The sequence below is a fragment of the Suricata suricatta genome, chromosome 14 (genome assembly GCF_006229205.1).
Source record: "Suricata suricatta isolate VVHF042 chromosome 14, meerkat_22Aug2017_6uvM2_HiC, whole genome shotgun sequence".
NCBI classification, from domain to species: domain Eukaryota; kingdom Metazoa; phylum Chordata; class Mammalia; order Carnivora; family Herpestidae; genus Suricata; species Suricata suricatta.
This window is the reverse complement of record NC_043713.1, coordinates 66,419,250-66,443,820: the sequence shown is the minus strand read 5'-3', so window position 1 is coordinate 66,443,820 and position 24,571 is coordinate 66,419,250. Positions and strand designations below refer to the sequence as shown.

The window sequence follows — 24,571 nt, the reverse complement described above, 5'->3', positions numbered from 1 at the left end:
AAAAAAAAAAAAAGTAAAAATAAAAAAAATAGTTCTGAGATTCTGTACCTTTAAATCACAGACCTCTAGTAGTACATTGATTTACACAGTTGGACCAATATGCCATCTAGAAATAAATAAGAAACGATATTGGATATTGTAACTTTCATAAAAGGAAATACGGACCTAACTGTAGGCCATGTCTAATATTTTTCAGAGGAACATGAAAAGACTATCTTGAATTAAAAGGAAAGAGAAAAGACAGACACTAGTTTACATGGTTTTCTCCTGTTTCACTTCTGCTTTATACCAATTTGTATTCTGGAAAAACAGTGGATTGGAAGTAGTACCAAAGGTTGGAAGAGTTCTAAGGCCCAAAACCGATTGACTTCATTTTTGCTGAATGAGCTCTTGGAAAGATTGGGCTAAAAGGCTACACCAGTAGTCATCTTTGCAGTGATGGAGACACTAAGGCAGATTGATGGCAAAGAGTAGACAGCGCATAATATTCCACAGTAGTTAGATTATATCAAGCGGAACTTTATTTTGTCTCTGAAATGGTATGTTTCTGAATGAACCTAAATATTTTGGTGGCAGTGTCATTAGATGTCTGATCTAGTTTTGAAAATGTTTGTGGCATTATATACTTTTAATATATTGGCTCATACACTACTTTGCTCAAAATAAAAGCTAAATAAAAGTTTGATGAAGTATATGGTACTCTGTCTCTGGGCACTTCATAGCTATAAAAAATGTTTTCCTGAAAGTTGAAGATTTCATGTTTTAGAAAAAAAGTGATAAGGAAATCTCTCCTCATGTGAGGAGCTGAGTCTTTGCTTGTGGGAACCTAATGGCTTCTCCCACTGGGGGGCCTGCTGTTAATAAACTCTGACTTAGAACAGATGCACTTTGGAGCTCCAGGGCTTGGGTGGGTTGGGAAAGTGGACAACAACAACAACAAAAATCAATCTGTCTCTCCGTGCCATTCTCTGGCGTTTTCTCATTCCTTCCCTACACCCTTCTGCAAGTAATTTACATGGGAAAAAAGCCATAAATATACGCATATATATATTTTTTTTAGTTCTTGAAGATCTCATTTTTTTATTCGGAGGTGTTTCTGCTGCTGCCTTAGAATATTAGAGTGGATGTGTTGAGATCAGCAGAATCATACTTACCATTTTGCCTTTGAAGCAGTTTGTTTAGATAAATGTAGATAAATGTTCGAAAACCTTCCTGCACTGCGAGAAATGGCTCCACGCCGCTGTCCCCTTCGGGTTTTCTGTGCCGCCTTCTCTCCTGTCTTCTCCCCAGTGACCTAAGGCTGACCCTGGAGAAAGCCCGTCTACAGGTGCCGGGGGCACTTCAGTATTTTCTTCTCTTCCCTTAAGGCGATTTGATTTATCTCATTTATTTTTAGCCTTGCCTTTACTGTGGTACCTATTCCAGGTGGGCTTCTCTTACCAACATTTTATAGAGGCTGTTCCTTGGCACGGTGTTGTTATGTGCACCATCTCACATCTTAATGACCCCTCTTTTTGTCATAGGGTTGCAATTCACAAAATCTGTCCTCATTTGCTGCCCATTTTTCCCACTGTTTATTTTAGCTCCTGCAGCTTTCTGAGTTCCTGCCATTGTTGTATGTCTGTGCAGTTTGGGTCACTTTACTATAGGTCTGATCTGTTATATCATTTTTTACTTTTCTGTTTTTGTCTTTTTTTTTTTTTTTTAAACAATTCTTAAATGAAACAGAGAGAGCTCCCTGGTCCAGGTGCTTCTAGGAGTCAGAGCTCTAGTGATGTGCACAGCATCCCTATGGGTCAGCCTTTTGGGGAAGTTTCAAGATTTCTTTTTTTTTTTTTAAGTGTATTTATTTTTATTTCGAGAGAGAAAGAGAGAGAGAGAGAGAGAGAGAGAGAGAGAGAGAGTGAGCATGTGCCAGAGAAGGGCAGAGAGAGAGGTAGAAAGCGAGAGAGAGCATCTCAAGCAGGGGCTCAGACCCATGAACCATGAGATCATGACCTGAGCTGAAACCAAGAGTCAGATGCTCAACTGACTAAACCACCCAGATGCCCCAGGATTTCACTATTTTTAAAGGTAGGGCCAATCTACATTAATATGCCCTTGTTCCCACATAATATGTTCTACTTATCTGTATTGAAACTTACTTGTTTTTTTATAGTGTTGCTGATATTGCTAACTGAATTAATAAGACTATTTTACTTTATTTTTATGGTTTCATTCATGTTCACCAACCAAGAGATCAGTTAAACTACTCCTGTGGATGTATTTATATCCTTATATATAATATATTTCCTTAAATCATTAGTGGAAATGTAAAAATAAGCATACATATAAAATGATACTCTTTCATGACTTTTCAGGTTATACTTTCACTGTTTTCTGTTTCTCCTTTTTAGATTGTCAGCGATCTCAGCGCATTGTAGCTTATAAATGTTTATGCAAATTTGGGTGGGATAGCATAGTACTATTGCCAGCCAAATTCAATAATAGAATTACAGAGTGAGATTGAGTTTACCTTTATTTGTTCCTCTAAAGATACCAGGGCTGCTTCTCGCTGAGGGTTCTCTTGTGTATATTTTCTCTCCTCCCGTTAATTCGGTAATCTAAAGACTATTACATTTATGGGCTATCACCTGTCGTGGTGTTTGTACCCCCTCCAGAGGGCCCAGGGAAGCTCATTTTATGGAGTGCTGGTGGAAAATGGCTGTTGACTGTATAAGCTTTTCTCTCAGGGTCAAGTTGGGGCTCATCTTTTATTTGCCTAATTGCCACCCCCCCTCGGTGAGCTCTTTCCCTCTGATTTTCTTTTAGGTGGCAGTCACTTCACAGGAGGCCTGTGTTCTGAAATGTTATGTTAAAAAAAAGACTGGAACCTAATCCCAGTGCTGCCATTTGCTGTTTCATTGACTGAGCAAGGTTGCTTCCTTCCTCTACAGCTGAGCCCTTACCCGTAAAAGGGAAATGGCAGTATATGCCTCCTAATGTTGTTTTGAGAATCCAGCACTAGAAAGTGTAAGCCAGTTCTTGCAGGCCATCTTCCCCCCTTCAGTGTGATGCCTTCCTCACTGAGGGGTGCAGGTAGCAGCAGCAGTAAGCCTGCTCTTGGCTTTGTGACCAGCACAGTGTCGTGGGTGTGGAGTGAGCACTGTACCGTGCACATGGTCCTCTTACCCAGCACTCACTGGGAAATTTGGCCTCAGGCCTCAGTACCAGGGAGAGCTGCATTTCTCCTGAGTGCGGGTGTATTTTTATTTAAAAAATCTGGGAACTTTAGGGGTGCCCGGGTGGCTTAGTCAGTTCAGAATCTGACTTAAATCTCGAGCTTTGTGAGTTCAAGCCCCATGTTGGGCTCTGTGCTGACAGCTTGGAACCTTGAGCCTACTTTGGATTTTGTGTCTCCCTCTAACTCTCTGCTCCTCCCCTGATCATTCTCTCTCTCTCTCAAAAATAAATAAACATTAAAAAATTGTTTTACAAGGCCTGGGAATTTTAAAAGTGATCCTTCTCCTTTTGTTTTGTCCTCCATGAAGCATAGAGCCCAGTGTCCTGGCCACCTTGAGGAGCTGGGCCAAGCCTTACAGTCTGCCTGTCTACATGCTGAGTTTTATTGCCTTTTTCTTGCTTTCTACCAATTCTGACTAATGTGTTTTCTACCTTTAGTTCTGAATCCTTTCGGAAATGTTATACAGACAAACCTGGGAAAATGTGACAAAGTGCTTAGACAAGGTGCTGAACATGTCAGTTTTCTTTTCTTTCCTTTTGTTTTTTGAGGAGGGTTAAGTTTGACTTTTTGTATAAACAGAAGTTTTCTAATTGTTGTACAATATATGTAGCATAAAATTGACCAATTTTAACGATACAATTCAGTGGCATTATGGCCATTTATAGCTTTAAGCGATCATCACCACCATCCGTCTCCAGAACTTTTTCATCTTCCCAAGTTGATACTCTGTCTGCATTAAACAGTAACTCCCGGGGCGCCTGGGTGGCTCAGTCGGTTAAGCCTCCGACTTCGGCTCAGGTCAGATCTCGCATTCGTGGGTTCAAGCCCCGTGTCAGGCTCTGTGCTGACAGCTGGCTCAGAGCCTGGAGCCTGCTTCTGGTTCTGTGTCTCCTTCTCTCTCTGCCCCTCCCCCTCTCATGCTTTGTCTCTTCTCTATCAAAAATAAATAAAAAACATTAAAAAAAATTAAAAAAAAAAAAAGTAACTCCCTCGTCCCCCTCGTCCTGCTCCGGCAACTGCATGCTATTTTCGGTCCTGTGTTTAACTGCTCTGGGTACCTCACGTAAGCAGACTCATGCAATAGCTCTCCTTTCGTGACAAACCCAGTGGTTTTTAGTTTCCTCTTTAAGGAATTACCCCATGAAAAGATGAAAATTAAAATGAAGTGCATGTATGAACCTTACCTCTAAATTTTGTTTCTGGGAATACTTCACTCTCATCAGACTTTGCTTACTTTCTCATCATACTTACGTTCTTAACCTTTCAATAGTTGCAGTTCTCTCTTCGGGTCAGTTATGGAGATTCATTTCAGGGTTGTTTCTCTCTGTCTTCCAGATTTGCAGCTCAGTGCTATATTTTAGTGATGTATCCAAGAGTGATTAGTAGTGGTATCATGCGGATTTTAGGGAAATTGAAGTCTTTTTAATGTATGTATGGAAATGTTATAAGGGTAACTTGGAAGGCTCCAAAAGGTCTTCATAGTTCCATAGACAAATTCAAGTCTGTAAAAATGTTGATTACCTTTAAGGTAATGCACTGGAGACGGGCAGTATAGTATCATTCCTTTGGAATAATGCATTGTGTCTGTTAAATGCATTTACTCCTCAAATTCTATGACTTTTTAAAAATTCTAACTATGTCTGAAATTTATCCCTTGTTTTCCATTTGTTTTGTCATTGAAAATTCAGGACTTTGCTGGTTTTCCTGACTTTTATCTCTCCTAAACCAGTCCATGCTTTGCTTTCCTCCCAGAATGGATTTCCTAAAATGTAAGTCTAATCGGTCATTCTCTTATTCGTAATTCTGTTTTCTCCATTGCTTATAGGATAGAGACCAGCCTCCTTAGTAGAAGAGATCTTTCCTCTCTTTCGTTTTCATGTCCAAGACACCATCAACTAAAACAACCTGCAGTTCCTGAAAAACACTGTTTCTTATATCTCCAATTTCTTTTTTAAAAATTCTTTTAAATGTTTATTTATTTTTGAGAAAGAGAGAGAGAGAGACAGAGTGTGAGAGGGGGAGGGGCAGAGAGAGAGGGAGACACAGAATCCAAAGCAGGCTCCAGGCTCTGAGCTGTCGGCACAGAGCCTGATGCAGGGCTCCAACTCACGAGCCACAAGATCATGACCTGAGCTGAAGTTGGACACTTAACCAACTGAACCACCCAGACACCCCCTTATATCTTCAATTTCTAATAAGAGGTCACTTCTGTGGAAAGAATTCCCAGCCTATGTGGGTAGGATTAGCACTTTTCTCCTTTGGGAAAGAGGAATGCTAATCTATGAATGCTAAGAATTCTGGTTTAAGGGTTGTATCATTATTTTACATATTACTAAAAAAATGTTGATGTTTAAATGATGACACAGTTCTTTCTTGTCATTTTACTTTTTAGTTTATATAAACTGAAAGAGCTCTGTTGGACTCCTTTAGACACAGAAGTGCCTTACTGCTGTGAAGCACTATCGTGTTCAGCGATATTAAATCCCAAATCTGGAGATGTTGATTCGTAAATAAATGTGTATCTCAGAGCTGGTGAAATACAGTATAGCTCCTAGCCAAGTGTGATTGTTTATTAATGGTCTCTACTTCGGTCCTACAAGCTCATCACATGTCAGGAAATGTGACTTTGTTCATCTTAAATTCTTAAATGCTGTACATTTGGAAAGCACATAACTAGTGTTCAGGGAATGTTATAGTGGGCCTCTACATTCTTACAGAGTTGGTTTAACATTGGCTATTTCATACATCATGCATAGTTTCCAGAAGGAAAAACATGTTAGCAGCTGTAGGCTGCCAAATCTCTGTTTTCACCTAGCCTGATAGAATCACAAAATTAGTCCCTTTACTAAAAGCCTGCATTTTCTCTAGAATAGGAATTAGAATAATCAAATAGTAGAGTTGGAAAGGATATCAGAGATAACTAATGTAGCCTGTACTTTTTATACATCAGGAAAACCCGTCTACCATTTTTACTTATCAAAAGCATGCACACCTGCTAATCAGAACTTCTGACTAGTGAGTGTGGGCCAAGGAGACATAATTACTGCCCAAAGCAGATAAATTTGAATTAAAAATTTTTAATTTACATAAAGTGAAATGGACTTTTGTTTCTATTCTGTGCACATGCATAGATGTGCACACATGTATATATGCATACATGTACATAATATGTGGAGACATATACACATCTATCACATGTATAGATTTATGTAACCATCACCAGAATCACAATCTATACATTTGATAAAGTGAGACTGAGGCCATGTGGCTTTGAAACCCAGGTCTCTCTGTTCTTAGCTGAGTATTTCCTCCATTATTCCACATTTGCTTCCTTCCTTATGAGATTCTCTGGTCCATTCCAGCTGGCCTATTCATCATTCTCTATCATTCCATGTGCCTATCTTCCTCTGGGACCTTTGCTTAGGACAAGACCTCTACTTAAAACACCCTCTACTCTCAGAAAAAAAATAGGCTTGTCTACATCCTACCTACTCTTTCTTCAGTTAATCAAGTTACGCTTCAGTGAAGCTTTCTGATTACTCGTAATTGTCACTCCCTTTTCCAAACTCTTGTAACACATACTGTATATGAGCTTTCATTTAATTTATCTTTTAATGTATTTACATTCTCCTTCCTCTGTACTGCAAATGGAAATTTTATCTTTTACCTCTTGTACTTCCAACATCATTTTTATTTACTGAAAATTTGTAGAATTGAAGATTTCTTTTTCTTTCTTTTTTTTTTTTGGTTGCGGTAAACTTCCCGGTATTTCCCTCAGTCCTCCAACTGTGGCAATGTGCTGTTTTCTTCATACCATTATGTAGTTTTAGCGGCTCTAAGAGAAGCTTCCTCTTTTGAACTTGGCCATGGTTGCCATGTTTAAAAGAAAAATTATCAGCTGAAGCATGGTATCTTTGGTGGTTGTTAGTCATTTTGGGCTCTCTGTGTTTGAAACCTCTTGCTGTGTTTCCGGAATTCCCTGTTATATTTCTGTAAAAGCTGAAAATATCAGATCCTAATTTTCCCATCCTCCTTTGCAGCTAGGACCCACCTTTGAGTCAGGAGCTAAAGGTTCAAAGAAGAAAAGATAGCACAGAATTTGTTCTGGGGGTGTTGGTTGGCAGTCGTGACAACTGTCTTCTAAGGGTGGCCTGGAGTAGTTGGTGGAGGCAGCGTTGGAACCTGTGGTCTCCTGTGTTGAGTTACAACAGTCATGTTGTTTTCCCTCTGGAGCTTTTGTGACATGATTTTGACTGTGGGTCTGGAGGCCTGAATTTCCCTGTTGGCAGTAGCTCCTCTGTGCATTTCTTTTCTACTTATAACCAGCCAAGATCGTTTGCTTTTGTCAACAACTAAGAATTTTGCCTGGTATGGTATCATAGAGCCTGGACTTAGAGCCCTGCAGTGGGTTCCTGTCTTGGCTCTGTCCCAAGCTGTCTGACTTTGGATGAATCACTTAAATATTTAGATTCATCATTTCTAAAATGGGTATTTTCAAGGTCTTTTCATCTCTAAGTTCTATTATTTTTGCTTCTGCTAATTGACCAGTGTGGCGCTAACGTGACCATCATTTACTGCCAGACCCATCAGCGGGTACCACCAAATTCTGCTCACATTTCTTTCAGTGTGGTACTGTTCTTTTCTACTCCAGTAATGCCTGGTTCTTGTGCCTGTATTTAACCCTATTGGTTAGCTAGTGTTTACTGGTACTGCGCATGCTTGCATCTTGACAGGTGTAAAAATGTTCTTTGTTCTCTGTTTAGTGATCTGATTGAAGGGGAAAAATGCTTTAGGCACCAGTAGGTTTCGAGGTTTCTGTGGTAATGTTGATTCAGACGAGAGCTCCTTAGTGTAGAGTTGAAATTTGAAGTCATAAATTGTAAAAATTACATTTTAATGCAGTAGTGTTGGCTGAGAGATTCAGGATTTAAAGAGACCAGCCTTTTAATAGTTTTTTTTTTTTTTTACATGTGCACAGTGGAACAACTAATGTGAAATAGTTTTTCAGGAAAGCTAACAAATGTGTTCTAAGTGCCACATCATTGTAGGGTTATAGCCATTGGCTCTGTAGTTGTCTTTTAAAAAAATGGGAGAAGGGGGAGAAGGCGCTCAGAGGTCATCCACATTCAAACCTAGCTTCAGGTGGAAAGAATCTTTTTGTAGCTTTCTGACCCCTAGTCTATGTCCTTTCCAGATACTGCATGAAAATATAATGCAATTAACATTAATTTTGTCTTCTGTCTTACCTTAGCAAATTCAGATGATGTTTTTATGGTTTCATTTGTCACCACAACAAAAACTGATTATGCTTTAATTTTTTTTCTTTATGCTTTGTTTATTTTTAAAAGAGAGAGAGGGAGGGAGAGAGAGAGAGAGAAAGAACAAACAATCAGGGGAGGGGCAGAGAGAGAGGGCAACACAGGATATGAAGCAGGATCCAGGCTCTGAGCTGTCAGCATAGAGACTGACACTGGGCTCAAACTCATGAACCATAAGATCATGACCTGAGCTGAAATCAGATGCTCAACCAAATGAGCCACCCAGGTGCCCTAATACTTTTTTATTTGGTCATACTAGTCTTAGAAGCAGCAGTGGACACTGGGTTGCAGTGAGGATGATGGAGATTTTATTGGGAGAGCTTCTTTTATTGCATCATCTGGGAAAAGGTGGATGGAGTTTTATTAATCAGCCATTCAGATTCTGATTGAACAAACATTTATTGAATGCCAAATGTGTTAGGGACTATCACCTATGTGGCAGTGGTAAGTTTTCAATTTAGTGCCCACATTGTGCCGGTTGCTATGGAATTACTATAAACCTTTAAACACTCTTAGAGCAGTCTTCAGATTTAGCTGGGGAAATGTCTTAAAAATTAACACACAGGGAACAAGTCTAAAATAGTTAAGGGTCAAACTGTGTAATATTAACTATAAAAATGAGGCAGAAGTTTAGATACAAAGAGTGCTGTGGGCGGGAGGGCCTGAGATGACCACATGGTAGAGTCAGAACTTGAGAGATGTGCTTGTAAGAGTTTTTTAAAAGTTTATTTATTTAGAGAGAGCATGTGTGACTAGGGGAGGGACAGAGAGAGAGGGAGACAGAGAATCCTGATGGGGGTCTCAGACTCACAAACCGTGAGATTGTGACCTGAGCTGAAGGCAGACCCTTAACCAACTGAGCCACCCAGGTGCCCCTGTGCTTTATAAGATTTTGAGAGGACAGCAGGACAGAGGAGGAGAACTGTTCAGGGGAAGTGGCATATCATATTCAAAGAAAGACTAGAAGAGAAGGTGAGTGTGATGTGTGCATGTGCAGTGGGGAGAGGGAGATTACTGGACTAAGGTTGGGGTTACGGAGTCCTATGACTAAGCGGACAGTGAGGGTGGTGCTAAAGTTTGAAGAGTTTGTACTCAAAATGGCCATAAAAATGTATGATTAACATATGTTTTAAAGCATATTATAAAAGATTGTTTTGTATATCATCCTACATTCTTGTTTCTATCTTTTTTTCCAGACTCCCTCGAGCCCACTTATCAGCAACTTCAGAAAATGAAACTGGACAAGAGCCCCTTTGTGGTCGTGTCTGTGGTTGGGCAGGAACTCCTGACGGCTGGCCATCATGGGGCCTCTGTGGTTGTCTTAGAAGCTGCTCTCAAGATTGGCACCTGCAGCCTCAAACTGAGAGGTTCGGTTTTCTCTGCCCTAAGCAGTGCTTACTGGTCTCTTGGAAACACAGAGAAGAGTACTGGATACATGCAGCAGGACTTGGATGTGGCCAAGACCTTAGGTAGGGTATGCTTGTCTTTTATTTCAGTACAGAAGGGATATAAACCTGATTAGCCCAACATAGACAGGGATGCCACATGCAGTGAATGAAAAGTGAGTGTGTCTCTAGAACATTCTGTGTTTTAGAATGCTCAGGTCTTTAGGGCTTTTCTTATAAAGATAACAAGGCTCCCAAAAAGCCAAGATACGTGGATTAACATATTCATTGCCCTTTTCAGAGATTTGGGCTCACAGCTTTAATATACCAAATGATAGTATTGATGGGTGAATCTTTTATCTTAATTTTAATTTTTGCCTGCCTTGGAATGTATCAGCATTTTGCCAGAGGCGATAGTCCAGTGTGGTGGTTGAAAGTGTGGCCTGTGGAGCCTGACTGCTGAGTTCAACATCCCGGCTCTGCTGCTTACTAGGCGTATGACCTTCTGCAAGATGCCTCAGCTCTCTGTGCTCCATCTCCTCATTTGTAAAATAAGTGTGGGTTATGAGTATGGTTGTTGTTACAACGATTGTTCAGTGATGTGCCGGATTTCAGTAAGAGCAGAGACACAGGAAGTCTGCCGTCAACATAAACATCATAGTAGGTTTGTAGGTAGATGTCTGAATCAATGAGCTGTTCAGAGGTCATTCGCAGAACATCGAGCTGACTCCTAGCAGCTGTTTGTGTCAAGTTCTTTGTCATCTCATTTCCAGGACACCGACGTCCCTGGCTGTAGTTGTATGTTGTAACAACAGTTATTGTCCAGAGATATAATTTCTAGGACCTGACTTACTACATAGAGTCTTGGAGAAGAAGAAAGTACTTTTCTAAAAGAAGTGAAGTGAAATCTTAGCTGGTAAATCTGTGGTTCTTAAATTAATGTGGGCATTACAAATTGTAACTAACACTATCACTTAGAAATTTTATCTTTTTTTAAAATCCAACCCAGGTGACCAGACAGGAGAATGCCGAGCTCACGGGAATCTGGGCTCTGCATTCTTCTCCAAAGGAAATTATCGGGAGGCTCTCACTAACCACAGGCACCAGTTGGTGCTCGCCATGAAACTCAAGGATCGAGAGGTAGGAAGTTTATCTGCAGACCTTATCCATTTTGGGGGGAATATGGGAACATTTGCTGTTCAAAATATTTTAAGTACCCTAAAATGTTACTTTTAGAAGTTGGTGATCATTACGTCTGTCTCTCATCAGTAATCAGATATTGACGGTCTATCACATACAGACCTTGAGGACATAGAGATGAATAAGACTTGGCCCCTCATCTCAAGATCTAACAGCTTGCATTGTTAGATGCATTGCTCTTATTCTATTCAAATGTGAAAGGAAGAGACCTATGAAAATTAACAAAAAACTGTTTCTTCATAATATATCCATGAGGTTAAAGAAACACACATTTGCTTTCTTTGAGATGGAGTATTATGACTGCAAACTCTTCATGTTGTGTCTTTGGTGGATTTTTAACTCAGGTGGTAAAAGCATATTAAGTCCGATTGAGAAACATGAATTATAATGATAAAGAATTCCGTCTCTCTTCATTAGAGAAATGCAATGGAATGTTCTCAGAGAGTTGATATCCAGTAGGGGCAGCGTGATGAGAAAGTGCCTGCAAGGTGGAGAGACGGTGGGGTTTGGAGTAAAACAGACCAAGCATGGAATCTCTCTTCTAGTCCTTCCTGGCTCCGGGACCTTGGGGGAATTATTACTTAACTCTTCTTTGCCTCTGTTTTCTTTTAGAAAATAATGATTGCATTTATTCCATACACAATTGTGATAGGATTATAAATAATATATATGTGAAGTGCCTAGCATGGTACTTGGAATTCCATAAATGGTAGCTTCTACTATAATATTATTAACAAGAGGAGGGTAATAGCAGAGGCAGTAACAAATTTATGAATCAATCTATGTGTTGAGAAATATATTTAGTTATTATATCTAGTTATCTTAGAATTTCACTGTGGGACATTATAGAGATTAATTCTATTATTAAATGATCCAGCATCCTCAAGTCTTTAGAACATGGTCAGAACTGGGGAAGAAAAAAGCCTTTGTTTCAGTGGTGTGCTGGAATCTCCCCTTGGGAATGGGAGAGACTTCCATAAAGTCTCCCTCATCCATGGATGTCAGAAAAAAGCCTTTGAAAGCTGCCAAGATATATCAATGAAGGGACATGGACTTAAGGTGATTTTGTTCTCAAGATAATACTAAATATTTTTCTCTCTGCCTATTTATTCTTCGTTTACAAACAGTTCTTAAAAGCTGGATTATCTTGACTTCTTAAGGGAATGAAAAGATGGATCACATTTCTAGATGCAGATATACTGATTATTAAGTGAGAGCCAGATTTAAGGACTAAACCAGCATAGTTGTCTAAATAGGGCCATGTAGTGAAGGCTCGGATGGCTATGAATATGTCAAGAGCTGCATTTATACTCTATTTTCCTGACCTTTGGGATGTATATATATTAGCCCAATTACTGAATAGCGTCGGAAGACTTATAATTAGGGCATAGGATTATCATAGGTATTAAAAAGGAGAAATGAAAATTTTCTGCCTTCCTTCTTCTTAATGGTATAATTTTCTATAGCCTGTGTTATCTAGGTTTTATAAACCTTTGCTGTAAAATAATTTATTAAGAAATTATTAAATTATAAGGATGGAAGGGACCTTGAGAGAATACTAGACCCAGTTTCCTCCCCAAATCTTCCCATCTTCAAGTTTCTGCCTGCCACGGACACCCTATCTCCCCCTCTTTTGACCTCTACTTCACCACCACCATAGTAGTTCACAAACCTGCCTGTTGGGAAACCCTCCTTACGTATAAGTAAGACTGATTTTACCCCTCTGGGACTGTTCAGCTACCATAATTAATGGCCTGTGGCCTCTCCTTTTCCAAGTTGAAAATCCCATTAATTTTCATTTTTTCTTCCATTAATTTTCTCTTCAAAGTGTCTCAGTATCAAAATTGGAATAATTTTTACAATCCCCTCCTGGCTTCTTCATTTTCACTGTTGCCCATTCTGGTTGCTGGTTAACCATAGGTTGGCCACAGGATAAGCCTGTTTTGGGATGTCTGTCTAGCCTGGGCCCCTGCTCTGTGTTGCCAAAGCATACCTATCTGATTTCTAGACTGACCTGTAGAATTCCTCTTTTTTCTCACTGTGTTTCTTCTGTTGTGTTTCCCTCTGGAATCATAAAGTACCTTTCATTTTCTTGAGAATTTAATGCTATTTTCTTACTTTTTCCCTTAATTTTTAAGGTTGCATTTGACTGCTGCTGCTTGGCCGCCTGCATTAAACTGGAAATCTTTATTCCCACATCCCTGAAACCGGCCAATAGTTTTTAAGACTGGAGTTAATGTTGGTCTAGAACTTAAAGGAATATTCAAAAGAGTTCTTGCAGTAATGTGAATTGCATTCAGTTTCAGAGTTTTAGTTGGCCAGTCTTCTGTGATAAAATTCAGTGAAGTGTGATGTCTGCTCGCAAAGCACCTAACAGGAGCAGAGCACTGGGTTCTGGGTCTAGGCGGTGTGTGTGAGGCCTTTCCTCTTGAAGGGCTGATGTTCTCTTTGAGACAGATCTTGAATAAAACAGAAGTATTAAAACATTGCTTGAGCAATAAATAATGAACATTCTCTTCAATCACTGCCAAGATTCTTGAATTCCAGAGGAGATAGAGAATCCCAGGTATAACCTGGACAAGCTTTATGAAACAGGTGGAACTCAAGCTGGCCCTTGAGTGAGACACAGAAATTGGTGTGCGGGGTTCTAGAACCTGGTCAGCATATCAGTCATGTCATCCCTCGTATCAGTCATGATGGATAAGATAGTTCATACTGTTAGCAAAGATCCGATACTGTTTTCTACCATCTTATTTGTTTTAGTCACAGACTCTTAGTTTTTTTTAAAGGTTAAGATTTATTAGTTTCATTCAACCAGTTATGTAAAAAATTCATGAAAATAATAAGCCATAAGTTGACCATCCTTTCAGTATTTGGGGGTATAGTCTTTTAGCAAATATGCTCATATAATTGTTTATTCAAACAGAAATTGAAATCCTATTGTGATACTTTTATAAACTTTATAAAATTTTTTTCCACTTAATTTTTTACCTTTCTGCATTTTATTTATTTATTTTTAATTTAAAAAAATGTTCATTTTGTTATTTTTGAGAGAGGGAGAGAGTGTGTGAGCAGGAGAGGGTCAGTGAGAGAGGGAGACAGGATCCAAAGCAGGCTCTGAGCTGCCAGTGTAGAGCCCCATGTGGGACTTGAACTTATGAACTATGAGATCACACACCAAAGTCAGAGGCTTAACTGACTGAACCACCCAGGCGCCCCCATTTCTGCATTTTATGAAATGTTCTACTGAAGTATTATGGCTTTATCACAAATTATTTCATCCTGCCCTTGCTGTTATATTTTTAGTTTGTTTCAAAATTTTGATATTATAAAATCTGGAAAAACATCTTTGTAGATTAATCTTTGAACATATCTTTCATCATTTCCTTTGGCCAAATTATTGAAAGTGGGCCTGTTTGGAAAAAGCATATTAAGGCTTCTCATTCTTACTGCTAAATAGCTCTCAGAAAGGCTGTATCTGTTTTCAGTCCTACCAGAAGTGTATCAGATGTTCTGTCTCCCTGCATTGGCCAACACTTGGCATTTCTAAATAATAAATAACATAAACTAAAATGTCAGCTTGATAAGTAAAACAAAAAAGTGGTATATTGCTATTTTACTTTGTATTTCTTTGATTGCTATTGGGGCTGTTTTTAAAAATTTCTCTTATAAAAAGCTTGAATACTCCTCCTTTTTTTCCTGTTGTGATGTTTGATTATTTTATTTTTTGTGTGTTTATTTATTTGTTTTTTGATACTTAGTATTGATCTGATACTTGGCCTTGCAGTCCCAGCCCAGTGAGCTGCTGGGCAGTTTTTGTTCCAGTGCACAGTTTTAATGATTGTTGCTTTATTGCACATTTTACATCTGTTGTAAGTTTCATGGCATTATTCTTTTTAAAAAAACATCCAAATATTCTTGCCTCCCTTCAATACCTCCAAATAAACCTTGAAATCACTTTGTCGAATTTTGGAGACTCTTCCATTGGTATTTTTGTTGGAATTGTATTAAATTTACAAATTAATTATAGATAAATTGATGTCCTTTCAATAGTCAGTCTTCTGTTCAGGGGTGTGGTCTGCTCTTACATTTCACCTTTTATGCCCCTCAGCAATCTGTACTTTTAGGGAGAGTTTTCCATATTTATTTATTTTTATTTGAATAAAATAAACACAATGTTACATTAATTTTGGGTGTACAACATAGTGGGTTTACAAGTTTATGTATTATGCTCTGCTTACCGCAAGTGTAGCTACCATCTGTCACCACACACGCTATTACACAACACTATTACAGGATCATTGACTATATTCCCTATGCTTTGAATTTTATTCCTGTGACTTAGTCATGCCATAACCGGAAGCCTGTATCTCCCACTCCTTTGACCCATTTTCCCCATCAATCCCCTACCCTCTGGCAACGTTTGTTCTTTGTATTTTTAGTTCTGATTCTGCTTTTTGTTTGTTTACTCATTTGTTTTTTTAGACTCCACATTTGAGTGAAATCATATGGTATTTGTCTTTCTCAGTCTGACTTATTTCACTTAGCATAATACTCTCTAAGTCATTCATGTTGTTGCAAATGGCATGATCTCATCTTTTTTTTTATGGCTACATAAAAACAAAGCTGGAGATAATCATAATTCCAGATTTTAAGATATACTACCAAGCTGTAGTAATCAAAATAGTAAGGTACTGGCACAAAAATAGACACACAGATCAATGGAACAGAATATAGAACCCAGAAATAACCCCACATTTATATGGTCAATTAAAGTATGACAAAGAAGGCAAGAATATGAAAAGGGAAAAAGACATTCTCTTCAGTAAATGATGTTGGGAAAACTGTACATGTGAAATGAAATTAGACCACTCCTGGGACACTTGCAGGGCTCAGTCACTTAAACCTCTGACTGTGTTTTGGCTCACATCATGATCTCTTGGTTTGTGAGTTCCAGCCCCATGTTGGGCTCTGCACTGTCAGTGCAGTGCTTGGTATTCTCTCTCCCTTTCTCTTTTCTTCCCACATCTGTCTCTCTTTCAGAATATGTAAGTAAACTTAAAAAAAAAAAAAGGAAATTAACCACTTCTAACACCACATACAGAAATAAACTCAAAATGGATTTAAGGTCTCACTGAGTCTTGTCCTAAATGAGTCCTAGACGAGAACACAGGTAATCATTTCTCTGACATTGGCTACAACATTTTTCTGACTATGTCTCTTAAGGCAAGGGAAACAAAAGCAAACAAAACAAAACAAAACCCCACAAACCATTGGGACTATATCAAAAAAGAAAAAAAAATATTTTGCACAGCAAAGGAAACCATCAACAAAACAAAAAGGAAACCTACTGAATGGGAGAAAATATTTGCAAATGATATAGCCAATAAGGGATTAAGATCTAAAATATGTAAAGAACTTACACAGTTCAATCCAGTTTTTTCCTAGATATTTAATGTATCTCATTGGGAATAGGGTATTTTTTTCCATCGTGTGTGGGTTTTTATTTTTTATTTATTTTTGAGAGACAGAGAGAGACAGTGCAAGCAGGGGTAGGTCAGAGAGAGAGGGAGACACAGAATCAGAAGCAGGCTCCAGGCTCTGAGCTGTCAGCACAGAGCCTGACGTGGGGCTCGAACCCACAAACCATGAGATTGTGACCTGAGCCAAAACCAGACATTCAACTGACTGAGTCACCCAAGCGCCCCGTGTGTGGGGTTTTAAAACTAGTACTGATGGGGGCACATGAGTGGCATCAGTTATTGATGCATGCAACTCTTGATCTTGGGGTTGTGAGTTTGAGCCCCATGTTGGGTGTGGAGATTGTTTAAAAATAAAATCTTAAGGAAACACAACACAACACAGCAAAAGAAGCTAGATACTAATGATATATAGGAAAGGTGTTTGTTTTACATGTTTTGTGAGTTTCGGCCATGTGAAATTCTCTCATAGCTCGTAATGTTTTGTGGATTCTTATGAATTTTCTTATAATGGGATTTCTTTTTTGCAAATAATGATAGTTTTGATAGTTTTGTCCATTTCTTTCTATATGTTATATCCCTACTTTTTTTTCCTCTCAATTATTGCACTGGTTGGAACTTTGAGAACTCTCCCCAGAAGAGTCACTCTTCCTCTTGAGTACAAAAATCTAGAGAATGTTTTTTTTTTTTTAATTTTTAGAGAGAGAGAATCTTAACCAGGCTCCATGCTCAGCATAGAGCCCAATACAGGACTCATTCCCATGTCCCTGGGATCATAACCTGAACCAGAATCAAGAGATGAATGCTCAACCAACTGAGCCACCCACATGCCCCATCAAAGAATGTACTTTTTATGATTATCCCACTCTCACATTGTGTCTATGACCTCAAAATGTACCTTGGTTTCCCTTTTGCATTATTTTGATATTGAAATAAACTATAGGACATGGACCTTTGAAGCAAAAACTAACCACTGTGAGTGCTGTGGCAATGAGGATACCAAGCTACATCTTTCTGCTTTTTATATCTTTGGCTCTAGTATATTTTAATATTCTCCCAAATAGCGAGATAACAGCCTGAAACCATTCTGTCCACTTAACCTTAAAAAGCAGTAGGTTTTTCTTTTATACAATTACTTTCAGAAACTTAATAAGGGAGGTGATACCTTCTCCACAGGAATTTTTCATTCTAACTAACCTTCTATCTGCTCTAATGGTCTGAAAATTAATTTCAGGTGCCCATAGAGACCTTCCTATGAGCTAATATTAATTGTCAGAAGAGTGCATAAATTATACTGTATTAGAGATGTTGTTCTCTATTTAGGAATCTGATATGCAAATATGCTGATGACTCTGAAGCTTTTTTCATCAATCTGATTTCTCTCCTGGGTGTCATATTTCTTTATCCAACTGCCTCCTCGACACCCACCTTCAGTTCCTAACTTGGCCCTCAGTCTGGGCCTATTTCTGCCTTCTCTGCTTGTCCTCCCTGTTGCCCAAGCCACCTAACTCTCATCTTTGGCTTGTTCCTGGGTTCTCTTCTTTCTGGCAACCTCTGTTCTGGATCCTTCCTTCCACTATGCCATCTTCTGCCTGGACTGTGACAGAACTTCCCACTCTTTCTAACACGTACTCTCCTACAAGTAAAGAAGGGGGGGTGTCAACTGCATGGACCTGTGAGCATAGGCTGAAGTCCCCGGTGTTAAGTAGGTGCTTTCTTTCAAGTGTAGCGCAGTGACTGAGAATGTGGACTTCAATATTAGACAAACTTGAACTTTGGCTCTGCCACTTATTACCATGTGACCCTGAAAATTACATAACTCTTCTAGGCGTAATGGACATGGGAATTATTTCTAATTTTTGGCTTTTATGAAAAAGCTGCTAGAAGCATTCTTGCATATATCTTTTGGGAAACATTAGCAGTGTTTCTTCATACGTATTGTTAGGCTTCTTAATTTTTACCAGCTTTCCAAAGTAGTTACACCGAGTTATATCATCAGCAATATAAAGGATGTGAAACCTTAATAGCAGATAAATAAAAAGTAAAAGGGGACACCTGGGTGTTTCAGTCGGTTAAACATCCAACTCTTGATTTAGGCTCAGGCCATGATCCCAGGGTTGTGAGATCGAGCCCCATGTTAGGCTTTGCACTGACAGTGTGGAGCCTGTTGGGATACACTCTTTCCCTCTCTTTGCCCCTCCTTCCTCTCAAAATAAAATAAATAAAACTTAAAAAAAAAAGGTAAAAAGAACAAAGTATATGGAAACAAATATCTGATTAGATAACTCTGTGTGTGTAGTTAGATGGAGAAAGTGATTCTAGTAGTAACTACTTTATTTATTGTTGTGAGAATCAAGTAAGTTCATATAAAGTGTTTTCTTAGCATAGTGCCTAAGAGACAGTAAGAATTCAAAAATGGTGCTGCTGTTTTTATTGGTATTATCTTTGGCCCCATCATTTAAATGAGTCACGTGCAGTTGCACATGCCTATGTAATATCAGAGTTTAATTCACTGTAAAATTGTTTTCCCACAGATAGTCAAGTAAACTCAATACTCCTGGAAAAAGTGCTGTTAATATTTGCTAGGTAGCTTTGTGTGCTTCTTGTCACACTGGAAAATGTAAATACTGTAATTTGTGCAATCTATTTTAACTTTGCCCTGATGCTATTTTCTTCTCAATTTTATCCATTACCTACAGAGATCTTTGAGTTATCCCTCAAAAATTTAGTTCTGATTGCACAATTCTACGGCTTAAAAACCTTTGACCGCTTTCTCTTGCCTTCAGGATAAAGTCCAAACCCCTTCATAACCTTTTTCCATTACTTCGGCTACTCTGTATGCCACATGCCTTAGCGTCTGTTCATACAAGCCTGCTTGTCATACTTTGTTAAACATGGCTTATCCTTTACCCTCGTATCGTTACTCACAGGAAACCCCTTCTTAGACCCCTCAGCAATGTTTTCCATATTCAGGTTTCATTAAATCATCTCTGCATCATGAAAGCTCTCTTTTTAAATTTTTATCTTTTTTGCTCATTATCATACAAATATTGGTGAAGCCAAGTTTACCAATCCTCTTTTTTCTTTTTTAACGGTAAATGCCTTTTGTGTTCTGTTTAAGAGAATGTTTGTGTATCCCAAGGTCATGAAAATATTCTTCTGTGAGGCTTTATTGTTCTACCTTTTGCATTTAGGTCTCCTGACACTTGGAATTTACATTTGTGTTTGGTTTGGGATAGGGATCAAAGTTCTGCTTTTTCCCTCACATGAATGAATATCCAACTAACCCAGAACCATATATTCACAAGACCATACTGTGTGCTCCTTTTCTTATAAGTCAGGTATAAGGTATATAAGGACTCTCTTTTCTGTGTTGTTGATCTCTTTGTCCAAGCCAATGCATATTGACTAATTACTGCTGCTTTTTAATGAATCTGAAATTTTGATCCTATAATTCTAGTAGCTTTGTTTTTCTTCAGGATTGCTTTGGCTATTCCAAGTTATCTACATTCATATACATGTAGGTAAATGTATATATTTTAGAATAAGTTTACAGTTCCCCCTTTTTTCACTCAAACATCCTGCTGGCATTTTGATTAAGATAGCAATGAATCTTTAAATATATTTGACTCTAGTGGTCCATGAACATGGTATATTTATACATTTATAAATGTAAATCTTGTAAAATCTATTTCAGCAAGGTTTTATAGTTTTCAGTGTAGAACTATTGTATATCTTCCTTTAGTTTTATCTTTAGGTGTTAGGTGTGTGGTGTGTGCACATGTGCCTTTTATTGCAAATGGTATTTTTATTACTTTCTTTTAGTTCAGTAGTATTTTATTTTTAAACTGTAGTGTAATTAACATACAGTGTTATATTAGCTTCAAGTATACAATAGAGTGATTTAGCAGTTCTCTACATTACTTAGTACTCATCATGATAAGTGTACTCTTAATCCCTTTCACCAGTTTCACCCACCCCCTGCCCACCTTCCCTGTGGTAACCACTAGTTTTTCTCTATTATAACTGGTATTTCAAAATTTTATTTTTCCTCCTTGACCCAGATAGTCAATAATCCTTGGACTAGGTCAATTTGGTCATATATTTATATTCTCATTCACTTTGTTTTTCATTCTTACATTTTTGCCATTATATAAATAATATTTGAGTTATTTATTGATGTAAAAGATTAGAATGTGATCCTTTCCGGAAGTAACTGCTGTTACCAGTTTGAAGTATTTCCCTTCTAGATCTTTACTGCCCACTATGGTAGCCACTCCCACATGTGGCTGTTGAGCATTTCAAATGTGAGTAGTTTGAATTGAGATGTGTTGTAAATGTAAAATACATGCTAAACTTTGAGGATTTAGAATGAAAACAACGCAAAAGTATCTCATTACTAAGTTTTTATATTGACTGCAGTGTAATAATATTTTGGATACTTTGGATTAAATAAAATGTTATTCCACTTTTCTTGTTTTCCATTTTCATTTGGTTACTAGAAAGTTTAAATTGATATATTTGTATTAGGCAGCATGGCCTAGCCTATTTTCTATTATGGTTCTCTTTTTCATATGTGGATATATGATCTTATTTTACAAATAGTTTTTTCACTTAATAGTCTTAAACCTCTTTTCATGTTAGCACATATAGATCAGCCATGTTCTTTTGAACTTTTGTGCAGTGCTGTGTATTATGGTTGTACCATTCATCTGCTGATGGAATGTTCAGGGAGATTTTTTTTTTCTTTTTATAAACATGGTCGCAATAAAAATGACCTTGTACAAGTCACTTTGTATACATTTAGGAGTAGAGTCTAGCAAGTGGGAATTCTGGGTGCACAGCTATTGCACACATTTTAAATTAAAAGATTTTCACAAATTGCACGCACAAAAGGTTGATCTAAGCCCGCAAGCACTTGGTATCAGTCTTTTAGTTGCTGTTGTTGTTTTCAACTTGACTGGCGAAGTGTAGCCTCTAGTGATATCCCCGTTGCCGCATTTACTGTTTGTTTGTCCTGGTGTTCTTCTCCCCATGGTGTTCTTCTCCCCATGGTGTAATCGGCAGCTTCTGGGGGGAAGGGAGAATAGCTTATTTATATCTGTAGTCTCATTCTTTCACTCATTTGACACATGTTTACTGTGCCCCGGATGATATAATGCCTTTGGGTATAAAGGTGAATGTGCCATTGTTCTTGCCCTCAAGGGGCTCAAGCATTCTGGTAAGCCATCTGCCACGGTCCAGTCCAGCATCGATAAATGCTTATCAGCCTGGAGGAAAAACACTGAGGGTTAGAGGAGGTAACGAGTGCTTTCATCTCCTTGGTTCTTAGGAATGGTGGTCTTCATTTTATTCAGAACTGGAGAGGAAGATTTAGGGAAGCCCAGTTGTAAATACCAACTAAGTAACTGCTGTCCTTTTCTGTGGTTACTTTGTGTCAGTAACTAAAATCTAAGGTTTACATTAAATAAGGAGACTTTTTATATTCTGATAACATTTACCATATAAAAGATGTTTTTAAATGAAATTTTATACTTTGTGATTTTGAAAATTAAAGGTAAATGATAATCAGTGTCAATTTATGAACCTGTGGGTTTATAGAAACTGTTACTGCCCCCCCCACCCTCCCCCTGCCAAAGGACTACTTGACTTTTTGAGAAAATTGATCTTTCCAGATTTCCTCTAGGATGTAGCTACAGGAAATTAATTAGACAACTTTTGATGACATCATTCCGACGAATGTTCTTTCTCTGAAAACAATGCTATTTTTCTTGGATCTTTTTGCAGTATTTTCTACACTGTGTGTATTAGTATATTAGTATGAAGTCCACACATAATTTGTGTGGGGAGGATGAGAGAGAGACACACACAGAGACAAAGACGAAGAATGTAGTGAAATAATTATTTTACTTTCAGTAGTATAGGAGAGTAGGTTAAAAGGTAAAAAGCATTCCATTTTAGCAGAGAACCATATCCTCATAGGGAGTATTAAGTTCAGGAGGGGAATGCTTGGCAACCTTTTCAGTGGTGTGTATCTTACAGGCTTTTAAAAAACAAATAAGATTTTTAAGCTGTACCTCTTCACATCACTAAAGAGTTGGAAAGTAGACACTTGTGAGGAATGGAGATAGGACATCAATTTCGTGATTGTGCTCCTTGTACTTTGTATTACAGATGAGCTCAGCCAGAGCTTTTGAGCCTGTAATGACTTATAAAAAGCTCTTTTTCTCATACTGATAAAATAGCTATTGCCTCAAAAGAAATTGCACACCCAGTGAATACGTGTGTGTGTATGTGTGATGTCAGACATGTTTGCAAATCATTCTGCCCCTAGCTGTTCCACTCTCGAGCTAATTTTTTCAAGTTCTGCTTTATCATCATTTCACCCATTATGTTTTGGGGTATTCTCCTCCAGCCCTAGTGTTTTGTCACTTCAGGGGAAGGAAGGAATAAGGAGATCTAAATATGAAATCTGGTTTTGCAACTAGCGGCCATATATAGACCTCTTCTGGAAGCCCTCTTGTTGCTGGTTCACCATCTGTAAACAGGAAGACAAGATCAGATAATCTTTTATTGTCCAGTGTAGTAGCCATTAGCCACGAGTAGTTACATTAAATTAAATTAATTAGAATTAAGGTAAACAATTCAACTCCCCAGTCATAACAACTACATTTTAAGTGCTCAATAGCCCATGTGGTTAGCGGCTACCATATCAGATATCACAGAAAAAAATCAGTTGTCTCAAAGTTTTATCAAGTAGTACTGCTAGAGTTGTATGTGGCTCTAATCTTTAATTGGAAGGCAAAAAGTGTATCAGTGTGAATCACAGACCACCTTCCTATTTCCGTAGTACCTGCCATTTATAGTGGACTCATCTGTATTTTCTGTTGATACACAGGACAAGAGGGAAGGTTCTGCTTCTGGTAATGGCAATGTGGCTAGCCACATATAACAACTATGAACTTTGGGACAAATATAAAACAAACAACTACATGTAGGTACTAGAGAGTGATCAAAAGCCAGCAGAAATTGATGGAGAATTAACGCTTGGAAGAAGGGGATAACACGAGAGAATTTTGTTTTTTTAAAAATTTCATTTTAATTTGAGTGTAGTTAACATACACTGTTATATTAGTTTCAAGTGTACAATATAGTGATTCAGTAATTCTGTATATTACTCAGTGCTCATCAGAATAAGTGTATTCTTAATCCCCTTCATCCCTTCCATCTACCTTCCCTCTATAACCATCTGTTTGTTCTGTTTTTTGGTTTGTCTATTACCTTTGTTCATTTGTTTCTTAAATTCCACATATGAGTGAAATCAAATGGTATTTGTCTTTCTCGGCTTATTTTACTTAGCATCATACCCTCTAGATCCATCCATGTTGTTGCAATGGCAAGATTTTGTTCTTTTTTATGGATGAATCATCCCATTGTATATGGATACCACATCTTCTTTATCCATTCATCTACTGATGGACACTTGGGATGCTTCCATAATTTGGCTCTTATAAATAATAACTTCCTATTTTTAATGTCTTTATTGCCAGAGTGCCAGCACTGTACCCCACGATGCTACTGAAATGTATACAGAAATCTTCAGCCTTACTCGTTGTAGAATCAGAGGACTGAGTTGGCCTCACGACAGTAACAAGAGAGTAAGAAGGGAATCCTGCAAAGGAGAGATCTACAAAGAGAAGATCCAGATTCTATGTATAAATTCTTTCTTTCCCCTAATGTTCATTTACTTATTTTTTGAGAGAGACAGAGATAGCGCAAATTGGGGAGGGGCAGAGAGAGAGGGAGAGAGAGAAAATCCCAAACAGGCTCTGTGCTGCCAGTGCAGAGCCCAATGTGGGGCTCAAACCCAATAAGTTGTGAGATCATGAACTGAGCCAAAACCAAGAGCTAGACACTTAACTGACTGAGCCACCCAGGCACCCGTCTATGTATAAATTCTGATCA

The 24,571-nt window shown here is 38.2% G+C and overlaps 1 protein-coding gene across 1 annotated transcript in view; it reads left to right on the top strand.

The window, feature by feature from the left end:
• TTC28 (tetratricopeptide repeat domain 28) overlaps window positions 1-24,571 on the top strand; it is a 622,170-nt gene that overhangs the window by 323,310 nt on the left and 274,289 nt on the right. Inside the window, exons 7-8 of the mRNA XM_029921603.1 lie at window positions 9,738-10,010; window positions 10,936-11,066. Of these exons, the coding sequence (XP_029777463.1) occupies window positions 9,738-10,010; window positions 10,936-11,066 (404 nt within the window). The remainder of the gene's footprint in view (window positions 1-9,737; window positions 10,011-10,935; window positions 11,067-24,571) is intronic.